Raw genomic sequence first — 12157 nt, forward strand, 5'->3', positions numbered from 1 at the left:
GCAGTGTACAAGCGAGTTGGAGTACATCATTAGTTGGAGAGTTAGGTCGCTCGCACTAATTGGGACATTTAAAAGAAAATTCTACTTTAAAATACCAGTGTTTTTATACTGTAACGTTCTTTGTACTCATTTTATGTTTATTTTGGTACACTGAAAGCTTTGTTTTTGTCTACATTGAATATGAGTATAAAATAATTGTAAATTATATTTGGAAGTTGAACAACAGTAGTACCTTGATTTAAAGTTATCTTTTTTGTAAATTATACTTATTTTGTTTTTTTAATTCCACGCGGACGGAGTTGCGAGCCATAGCTCATTAAATAATGAAGCCCAAAAGGACATTTGTATGTGAATAAGTAAAACAAGTGAATATAGGTTACAGTTTATTTAGAAATCCAATATTTACAATGATCCATAAGTGTCAGGTCAGTAGAATCGTCTGAAAGCGTAGGGTGCAGCGTACCCTAGGGCACCGTATCCGTAAGCTGCGTTGTATCTGTAAGGGAATCCGTATCCGTAAGGGTAGCCGGGTGCGGCGTAGGCAAGAGGCGCGGCGGCGATGAGGGCGGGGTCCTTCCTGACGTTGGCGTTGAAGCCCTCAGCACCGGCGGCGTAGTCGACAGTCCTGCGGGTGCCGTCAGCATCAAGCAGGGAATACTGGCCCCGGACCCTGTCTCCGGCGCGGCTCTCGATCTGGCTCTTGTAGTCGCCGGTGTAAGGATCCGCCACACCGTATGAGAATTCGGAGTAATCCGCAGCACACACAGCCGCAAGGGCGAGAACAACAACAAACTGAAAAAAAAAAATCGTCATATAAAAATTACCGCTTAATGTCTTTAACTATGAACTATAGCTATAGTCTTATGCGGCACTAATATGTTTTGTCACTTAATCTTCTAAAACTGACTATGAAACTCCTTTTCCAAACAAGGTTTTGTCTTGAATTCTTGTCAACAATGGTTTGTCTTGTCTTGACAAGACAAGACAAGACAAGACAAACCATTTGCTACATTCATTAAATTCATTTAGACTATAAAATGTTTAGTGACTTTTTACTTTTATATTTTGCATTTAAAGAAACACAATTTACCTTCGCGAACATTGTGATTGTGGTAACTGTTGCGACTATGTCGATGACAGCTGATGTACTAATACCAATTTCATTGTCCACATGTATTTATATCGTAGAAAATCTTCAAGTTATCTTTCCATACCAAGCGAGCAGGAAGTGCCTAAATGTCAAGTCCAAATCTGAGTAAGAGCGGTCAGTAAACATTCAAGCACAGAAAAGTAGAAAAAAATACCGGTTACAAGTACACACTTTTATCGACATTGAAATAAAACTGTATTTTGTCAACTTTATTACAAAACATTAAGTAATTTCTTATGTTATGAAGATTAATTCACAGCCTTACATTCATCTAAAATGACTTTATAGCCATCGTTTTAAATAAAATCAAAATGATGAAATTGTTTAACAATTTTGGTTAAAAAATAAAATTTATTTTAAACCGAGTTTTAAAATTTAACTTAAAAACACTTCACGGTAAACTTCTATTTGAAAAGTTATACATACGGAATAGATCTTTGTTTAGAAAATTAATTAACAAAATAAACTCGATTTGAAAGTGAATCTCTTTTTCATTGCAAAAATAAAATTTAAATTAAATTCCATCGCATTTGCCGATTTACTGCGCAAAGATCCGCGGAACTTCTTTGCCTTCAGACATTTATTGCTTCGTTGATCCGCTTTGATTTTGTTTCTCCACTAACCTAAGCTTGAGACTTTTTACATAAGCCTCGTTTGAGATTGAATTTAGAGAATCGAAATTGTTTTTACGCAAAATAGATCCGGGGGGTCTAGCATGAAAATTTGCGAGAATATATTTGTACTGTCATGGACAAAATTCATCAAAATTTCGTGATTTTTATTCTATTGACAAATTAGGTTTAGGTGTAAATTAAGTTTTTCAATGAAGACAGTTTTCTTTCTCTATCATTACTCTGCTTTTGTTAATGACGAAAAAATATACTTTTTTTTTCTTTTCTCATGTGTTTTCCTTCGCCGTTCAGAATAACTCCGAAGCCAAACTCAGTGTTAGAACAGTAACTTCGTAGGAACTTAGAACGTTCTGTTAAATATTTCTGGATAAATCAAAAGACAACCACACGATATGAGATAAGATACAACGTTTAATTTTAAATTAAAAAACTAGTTAGTACCAAATAACGGTACAATATTTCTTTTGCTTAATTACTTTGCTGTGAACTCATCGCGAACGTGTCAAAACAGAGTATGTATGGGTAACTCGAAGCTAGTAATAATAGAACGTATTTACTTGTCCGTCGGTTTCCACACGTGGATATTACGAATTTATTAGTGTTGTTATTTAACCCTAGTAGCTCTAGTCACGAAACTGTGTTCCCTTAAACGTCTTACTGTTATAATAAAAACACTTCAAGTAGATGGGAGATACAATTTATTCCACGATACACACAGTAATTTTCTTCGTCTGCACAATTATTACAGCAAAAAGGAGCCGATTCGACTTAAAACATCACCTTTTAAACACTTTTTCTCCCACCTCTTCAATCCTACCCCCCACATAATTTTCCCAGTGTGGCCATTATAATGACTTAATATTACATTGGAATTATTAGAATTCTTTCTAAATTTTATATTATTTTATTTATACAATTTTAAATATTGAATTTCTTATCAAAAATTACTTAAACCTAACACTCGACCATCCTGACATCGTGTTCGCCCTCGAACACGAATCAGGTGATTAACCTAACACTTGGCCTGAATAAACACAGGATAGGTAGGTATTCACAACTCATCGGGTTTCGAAAATGAAAAATTGTAGTACAGAAAAAGAATATATATCACGTATCCTATTATGTGAATACCAACCTAAGACAAATCAAATTTAATTGGAAATAAGAAGTTTTTCAAAAATATAAACGTTTAGGTTCCAATGATTATGATATAACTATCTAATCATTTTTACATAATTGATCTCATTAATTTATTTGTTTACAATAATTATAAGTTTTTTTTTTTTTTTTTTTTTTTACAGTTTTATTCCAAATAATACACATGGGTACAGTACCAGCGAAACTATAGATAGAGGTTATTAAATGGATATTATTACAATGATCTGCAAACCAATCAATTCTTGCAGATCTCAAGAGGAATAGTCATCGTTATTTTCAATTAACCAAACTCATCAATTCTAATCACTTTATCTCGATCTCAATTTATATTCAATATGTAATCAATTCATAGTTAATGACGAACCAATCAATCCTCGTCCATGACCTTATGTCATCTCTTCCTTCTTTCAATCATTTTCATTCAAGACAGAGACACGAGCCAATCACTTCTCGCGCTCTATCTGAAACAGAACAGAAACAATATATGTAGTGAAGTATATCAATATCCTAATAAAATAAACTAGGCTTATTTACAAAAAAATTATTTGTGATTACGTTTCAGGGTCGTCATCGTTACTGTGTTCGCTATCACTATTAGTATCGCTCGTATTTAACCCAAGAGCGGCGACATGTATCCATGGACGCATGCGGTCTGAGGCTACTACAGTTTTGTGTTTTTTATGAGTGCCCGCGAAACCGGGTATAGGTGCAACTTGGTATCTATCATTACCCAGGACTTGTGTAACTTTGAAGGGGCCTATGAAAGAAGGTATCAGTTTTTTGCTCTTCCCATCATTATCAAATGAAGTCCTAATTATCTTAACCAGATCACCTTCACTGTAGTTGATTGCGGGGACTCTACCCTTATCGTAGTAAGATTTCTGTTTGTGTTGTTCCATATCGATCCGGTTCTTAACTTCTTCACGCACCGCCGCCAGGTCATCAGGTCTATTGTCTGTTAACTCATTGAGGCAGGGGTTGCTTTCACCATTCATGCATCGACCAAACATGACTTCTACTGGGGATTTTTTTGTAGTCTTCTGTACAGTGTTATTAAGACCCCATTGGACCTTACCAACATGAACATCCCAGTCTGCCTCGTGGTGTTTCATATTCTGGGCCGTTAACGAATCTAGTATGGTACGGTTATACCTCTCTACTTGTCCATTTGATTTTGGGCTAGCGACCGCATTCAGAATGTGTTTGATGCCTTTTTCAGAACAGTATTTTTTGAAAGCGTGAGACGTGAAACAACTGCCTCTATCGCTCACTATACGATCAGGTATCCTAAATGTGTAGAAAATATCATCAAGTACGCGTATCACATTGCATGTCTTTGTGTTGCGCACCGGCCTTATGAACACAAATTTTGTGAAGCCATCGACAATAACAAGTAAGTGAGTATTACCCCTTTTTGATCTTACAAAGGGACCGAGGTGGTCTATATGCAGAGTGTGGAATGGTATTTCAACTTTATTGATAGGGTACAAAAATCCTTCACGTCCTTTTGTGTTGCTTTTTGCATACGCGCACTCTATACAGGCGTTGACATACTTCTTCACAAAACGGGACATTTTGGGGAACCAATAGTTTCTTTTGATTCTCTCAAGAGTTTTCTCCACACCGAAATGCCCGATATCATCATGATTCATCCTGCATATTTGCCATCTTGCTCCCTTTGGTACAACCCATTTAGGATTGTCATCACCATTGACACGCTTGAATAATTTGTTGTCTTGTATAAAGTAATTTTCCCTTATATATTGTAGTCCCTTCGAATCTAGTTCAGTCTCTACGATGTTTCGAATCCTGCACAGTTCGGAATCACCTAACTGGAGAGTGAGAAGCCAATCGTCATTGCTAATAGCCATAACAGACGGATACAGTTCTGCTGGCTCCGAACAGCTAGGCGTCACCGGGTTTCGAGAGAGTGCATCGACATGAGCCATTTTGGTTCCTGCTCTATATTCTATGCTGCAATTGAACTCTTGCAGTAACAGCCACCAACGAGCTATCCGTGGTATAAGGTCGCGTTTTAGGAAAGTCGAACGCAAAGCACTACAGTCTGAGACTACTTTAAATTCCTTACCAAGCAGATAGACTCGAAATTTCCTTAAGGAACATATGACAGCTAGAGTTTCCAATTCATAAGAATGGAAGTTCTTTTCTTCGGGCGACGTTTGTCGACTGTAGTACGCTACGGGTCGAAAACTGTCTTCCGGATTAGACCTTTGCAACAGAATGCCTCCTATGCCAACTTTGCTCGCATCCGTATGCAGCTCAGTTTCGGCATTTGAATCATAAATTGCTAAAACTGGTCTATTGACTAATTTAGCCTTCAACATTTCAAAAGCCGTGTCTTGTTCTTCAGTCCAAAGCCAAGAAGTTTCCTTCTTTAATAGTTTGGTGAGAGGATAAGCTATTTGTGCAAAGTTTTTAATAAATTTTCTGAAGTAGCTCACAAGTCCCAGAAATTGTTGTACCCCGTGAACATTATTTGGTTTAGGAAAATCACTTACGCTCTTTATTTTCCTTTCACCTGGTCTTATGCCTGCTTCTGAGATTTCGTATCCGAGATACTCAATTTTATTTCGAAGAAAAACACATTTGGATAAGTTTAATGTCAATTTTGCCCCTTCCAATAGCTGGAGTATCTCTTCAAGCCTGTCTAGGCATTCTGAAGGATTTTTACCGAATATTAGAAGATCGTCAATGTAAGCTGTGGCCTTTGAGTATCGAGCAGATCCTAAGATTCGATTCATCATGCGCTGAAATACTGCTGGTGCATTTGCCAAGCCGAACGGCATACGATTGAATTCATATAAGCCGTCAGGTGTGACAAATGCAGTCAGATGTTTGCATTGTTCAGCTATAGGTACCTGATAATATCCGGAGGCCAAATCAAGCGTAATAAAGCAAGCTTGACCCGACAGTCTGGCTATTTCGTCCTCTATGATTGGCATTGGATATCTTTCTTTAATGGTAACCGAATTTAACATCCTATAGTCCACGCACATTCTGACCTTTCCGTCTCTCTTGCGTACTAAAATGATCGGACTGGCGTACTCAGACACAGATTCGCGGACAATTCCGGCGTTCATCATCTCGTTTACCATTTCTCTAACCGTGTCGCGCTCCCCGTGAGACAATCTATAAGGTCGATAAATAATGGGGCGTTGAGTGCTGAGCTCTATATTCATTTGTGTTACATTTGTACATCCCAGGTCTTTCAAATTTGATGCAAAACAATGTCTGTATTTATTAAGCATTAATAATAGCCTATCCTTGTCTCCCTCAGCGACTGTATCACCTAACTTGATCTGACTTTCTTCTATTTCAGGAAGCTGGCGGTCGGTTATTTGGGATAAACCCAAAGAAATTTGATTTACAAGCTGTACTTTTTCAGCTCTACCCAAACAAGTCCCTTTTCGTACGGTGCAAGGAGTCATAAATGGAAGAACAGTGATGTCCAAATGCCCCTCTTTAATGCAGTAAACGCCACCATTAACAAGACTTTGTTGGGGGGGTTTTCCAATTACTGTATTTTCTAACAATATTGTCCCACTGAAAACTGGATCAACGCATGCTCGAATAGTGGCTGCTCCATGGATCTTTACATTTTCATGGGCTATAATTCGCACGTAATCATTATCTGAACATTCGAAATCAGGAAACAGAAAATCCGATCCATCCGATGTGAACGTTAACTTTGTTGCATCCTTGTAAACTTTAATATGTGGTTGTTCAGTAAATGTTTGTCCAATTAGTAAAGATTTTTCTAGAAAACTATCCTTGACTACCTTACAGGGCACATTAGCGTTCACATCGTCTATGTTCAGATTGATTGTAACACTGCCTATAGTTTGAACTAGTTCGTTTCCAAAACCTTTTATGTAAGAAGGGACGTTGTCGTATTTGCTACAGAGAGTATTCGCTACAGATTCTTTCAACAGACTCACCTCGCTACCGAAGTCTATGAATGCATCTAGGGGTTGCCCATTCGCCAGCACGTCCCTGTTATATTTGGAATTAGGACTGTGATTAGAGATGCACATAGTTTTAGCGGTGGTTGTTTGTCCGGCACCCTTGTTACCCTTATCAGGGTTTGAAAAACAACTTTCGGTCTTATGCCCAATCTTATTACATCGGTCACATTTTAACAGAGGTTTTGGGCATTGTAGGTAGGGATGTCCTCGCTCTCTACAGTTAAAACAGAAGACCCCTGGACCCTGATTAGGTTTAATTGGTGGTTTGGCAAATGGTTTACTAGTACTGGCATTGTTATTATCAAACCTTCTAAAGCTTGACCGATCGTAAGCTAGATCCCTATTACTCATCAAAAACTGTAAGAGTTGGTCGGGATGCGAACAACGAAGAGCGAGTGCACTAGACTTCATTGTTTTGTCAGTGATTCCGTGGATAATGCAGTCTACAGCGCGTTTTCCCGAGATGTCACATAAGCTAAGAAGTGCTAACTTTTCATAATAATATATCTCTATCTGTTCATTAATCCTACTTCTTCGCCTAAGCATTTCTTCAAGTGCTTGGCCATAGTTTTGCTCGCAGGGAAACGCGTTCTGAAGTTTGCTTTGCCATTCAGGCCAGGTAAAGAGAATAGAGTCGAGACCCTCATACCAAACTTTGGCCAAACCCTGAAGTTTTTGTAAAGCAAAATGAGTTATGGTCTTGTCGTCCCAGCCATATACAGTAGCGCATTCATTAACTTTACGCAGCCAAACGTTGATGCGTTGATTCTTAGCAGAAGGATCAAAATCAGGAAGTATATTTTTATGGTCAACGCGTTTACTATTAGGCAAAGCTTGCGTATCTGGCTGAGACTTAACACCATCCCTTAAACAATTTAGAATGTTAACTAAATCATTTGTAGAATAAGCTGGAGTACGTGACCTGGCATTCCTTCGGATGCTGGGAGATGTGCTTCTTTGGTGGAGTAGGCTGCCTCTGCTACGATGCACGTCGCCTCGGTCGCGCTGCGTGCTGCCTCGGTCGCGGTGCACGCCGCTTCGGTTGCGGTGCTCGTTGTAACGTCCAATTCGCGTGCGCGAGCGAGATCGCCGCTGCTCGCGTACTGCAGATGGCGGCGCCTCATTCATCAGCCGCTGAAGACGCTCAAGCTCCGATTCCAGTTCTTGTTCACGAACTCGATTCCGACTAGCACTTCGTACTCGTTCCCCTGACCGCAAAGGACTGCGACTACGTCTGTTCGAGTCATCGCGATGTTCAGCATGGGTTCGCGCGATGCTCCTTCTGGGAGTTTCCAAACTGCGACGGTCATCGCTTCGCCGTTGTTCAGACTCTTTCTCCATATCCTGAAACTCAATCATAAACACAATTATTAGTTTATCAAACAATTATAAAGTATATTAATTCTAAAAGATTATTGATTAAACTTCCTACATTAGGAACATAAAAACTCTACGTTGATTGATCAAAACCAAGAACAATAAAATCCTGAGATATATTTTAACGCCAACCCAGATGGTGCTTTTCTCAAATTTCAATGTATGTAATTCCTATGTTCTACCACAGTACTACATACCAACCTTAGATATATTCGTACAATAAGATATAATCGGTAATACTTTAAAGAAAAGATTTGATGTTATAGTGTAACGATTCTACAGGTATGTCTGTCGTAAAATCTATAGCTAAGCTAACAGCCGCTATAATGATCTCACAACCCGAGTTATGTTTTTTGATTGATATCTCGGAAACTATGAAAGATAGGCCGTTTTTGAGCAAATTTTCAGCCCCCTTTATAAAACCCCCCGATATTATTTACTTTTGTATATATATATGTAATTTTTTTTTTTTTTTTTAAAAGGCGGTGTCTCGAAAAACTTGTGAAATCCACTAATTTGCATAAAAAAGCCACAGGTGAAGTTGTGATTTTTGTACCGTAATCGTAACCAATTAAATTACAAGAAGACACCATCCTAAACATCACAACATAGGAATAAAATATACGAATAAGTCTGGATCTTATTAACATGACAGTTAGTGGCTTGGATGGAAGACGGATGGCACATGGTCTTATTAAGAATTTTTAGGTTTCCCCAGCACGGCCACGTGCCATGAAGCACCTCCAAATTTGCGCATACTCTTGTAGCTTGACCACTTAGTAAAGGAAAACATCGTAAGGAAAACTATCGAAGGTGTTGTGAAACTTGTGAACGGGTAGGCGAGTACCTTGCTGAAGAAGACTGGTGCTCACCATTCACTTAATAAAGGAATCACTTTTGCAACCACATGGCAGCAACCACGTGGAGAAAAATCACTTTTAAATATGGTTGTCTGCACTAATTTTAAACTACACTTGCCTATTGCGATGTTAATACCAAGTTAAAACGAAAAATGTATTGTATAATATGCACAGATTAAGAGAAACAAATTGTACTTACACTTTTGTGGACGCACGAGTATACCACTTCTGAAGTATAATAAAAACACTTCAAGTAGATGGGAGATACAATTTATTCCACGATACACACAGTAATTTTCTTCGTCTGCACAATTATTACAGCAAAAAGGAGCCGATTCGACTTAAAACATCACCTTTTAAACACTTTTTCTCCCACCTCTTCAATCCTACCCCCCACATAATTTTCCCAGTGTGGCCATTATAATGACTTAATATTACATTGGAATTATTAGAATTCTTTCTAAATTTTATATTATTTTATTTATACAATTTTAAATATTGAATTTCTTATCAAAAATTACTTAAACCTAACACTGTATATTTCCAATGCCAAAACACAAGTGAAAAAACATATGGCTATGATTTTACAATGACAAAGAGAGAGAGGATATGTTTTTGTATGAGTGTTTAAATAATGAAAACCCACGGTTACGACAACTCATATCAAATAAAGAGGTTAACACGTTACAAATGAAAAAAGAACATGTTTCTACTAAAACTAACCTTTGTGGGTAAATTAATAAGCTCAGAGATTTAGATTTTTTTATAGTACAGTGAAACTTGGTTAAGTAGGACCTGGATAAGCGAGAAACCTCCATAACTGGAACTCATGCTGAGGTCCCAACACTTTGGCATTGAATTACCTCTGTTAGTGGGACGAGGTAAACCTCTATATCTGGGATTTGTTCTTTCGATTCATCATCATATTTGCCTCTATAACTGAGACAGCGAGTAAATTTTATATGCATAAACCTCTGTAACTGAGATAACATTGATTGTTTACTCATTCTTATTCTACCCACAAATTCCACATGTAATTCCAAGTACGTAAGTACAAATTTTGAACGTTATTTTATTTAATGATCGCAGCTGTATAACTGAAATAACCTGTATTCTCAACTCTATTAATGGAACCCTCTGTAAATGAGACAGATATTTATTTATACCTGTATATCTGAGACACTGGGTAAGTGGAATACCTCTATAAGTGAAACGACATTGCAGGTCCCTTGATGTCTCACTTAACCAGGTTTCACTGTATCTACTTCACTTAACCTACCCATAACAAAACAATTGAATGGCCTGGTATCCATCAGTGGAGATTTAGTAACAGAAACCTACCCTAAGGTATTACCTTAGTGACAAATATTAGATTTTGTTTGCGGGTTTTAATCTGCGTTGTTGTGTTTTGCGTGATAGCAATAGATAAGTCAACAATTTGCCAAGTTGGTCGCGTGTTTTGTTGTCGAGCTTCAATTATTTAATACATTCCTAGTATCGTTAGGATGCCTTGGTTTTGCGAATTGGTTGTAACACGAAAAGGTCAACAACAAGAATTGTGCATTATTCCTTAACGGTGGATGAAATCTTTTTCATCTTATCATGTTCTAGTTTACTGCAACACTATATTAAAGTTTTTTTATTTTTATATTATAGATTATTAATCGTGAGCGCACTGGCCTCTATGAACAGCTTATGCTTCGTTCCGTTTTATACGCGCCTCTTGAATTTCCTTCTATATCATCAAATATCACGGGTTTATAGCCTGTCCATGTATAGAGTTCAGTGCGTGAGTGCCATCGGAGTAATGACAGTCATTCAACAATAATTCGGTAATAAGGCGTACGTTAGTACAGATTATATATAATATACTCAAGTTTTCTAAATAAATCTTGTTAAGTTCTCTTTTAAAATATGTTCTAATAATTTGTTACAAAATTAAGGAAATCAAATTGACAATTAAGCTTAATCATACTAATGTTATGAATGCGAATGTTTGGATGGATGGATGGATGTTTGTTTGATGGTATCTCCAGAACGGCTCAACAGGTCTTGATGAAATTTGGCATAGATGATATAGATAGTCTGGAAAAAAACATAAGCGCAGAATCGCGGGCAACAGCTAGTTTATAAATAATTATGACGTAATATTGTAAAACGCTAAGTAATAAAACAAAATGTCATCATTTTTGAAACGTAGCTATGAATGAAATGTAGGCTTTGATGAATTCGTTTGATGAAAATTCGCTTTCATTTGATAGACGAATGCGATAAAATATCATCGCTGTTACATCGCACACGTTTACGAAGCAGTTTCATTTATACATGTCATTAATTTTATTTAATTCATGGAAGTAATATGATTCCAGAACGTAATATATTTCTGCTTCAAATTTCATCCACATCTGTTGAGCTGGTCTGGAATTACATGGTTGCAAACATTCATACATTCATCTAAATCTTTCTCATATATAATATTAGTAAAATGTAAATTATGGCTTCGAAATAAAATAAAAGTGAAGTAAAGGTATACTTTGATCTTCCTAACACAAAAATGTTAATATTAATATATTAATTGTTTTGTAATATAATAAGTAGCATTATAAAGATAGATTACATAAACATAGAGTATCAAATAGAACACGTAGCAGATTAAAATTTTAAAAAGTAATATTATAAATGCGAATGGTTGGGCGGGTGTTTGTTTGAAGATATCTCCAGAATGGCTTCATGGATCTCGCTGAAATTTGATTTACTACTTAAGTTTACTTACTTAACTTACTACTAATTAGGTTTTTTTTTTTAATTCTGCGCGGATAGTGTCGAGGATGACAGCTAGTGTTTTAAAATAAGTTTTACCAAGGTGCATGTTAAAATCTCGCCGTCGTAAAGTATACCAAAAATCTCATAATAATTTCGACATAATTGACGATGACAATACGAAGGCAACTGAATATTCGTGCTAGGCCCACTGATAATGTTGATTTGCTTAAA

General features: G+C 37.0%; 1 protein-coding gene across 1 annotated transcript; it reads right to left on the reverse strand.

Moving 5' to 3' along the window:
- Nucleotides 1-373: 373 nt before the first annotated feature.
- LOC106718839 (larval/pupal rigid cuticle protein 66) lies at nucleotides 374-1139 on the reverse strand. The gene is made up of 2 exons (XM_014513034.2): nucleotides 1091-1139; nucleotides 374-792 (listed from the first exon to the last, which is right to left on the reverse strand). Exons 1-2 carry the CDS (start codon nucleotides 1100-1102, stop codon nucleotides 427-429), a joined length of 378 nt encoding a protein of 125 aa, XP_014368520.2. The 5' UTR covers nucleotides 1103-1139; the 3' UTR covers nucleotides 374-426.
- Between the last annotated feature and the right edge of the window lie 11018 nt (nucleotides 1140-12157).

The sequence above is a fragment of the Papilio machaon genome, chromosome 1, assembly GCF_912999745.1.
Source record: "Papilio machaon chromosome 1, ilPapMach1.1, whole genome shotgun sequence".
Lineage (NCBI taxonomy): Eukaryota > Metazoa > Arthropoda > Insecta > Lepidoptera > Papilionidae > Papilio > Papilio machaon.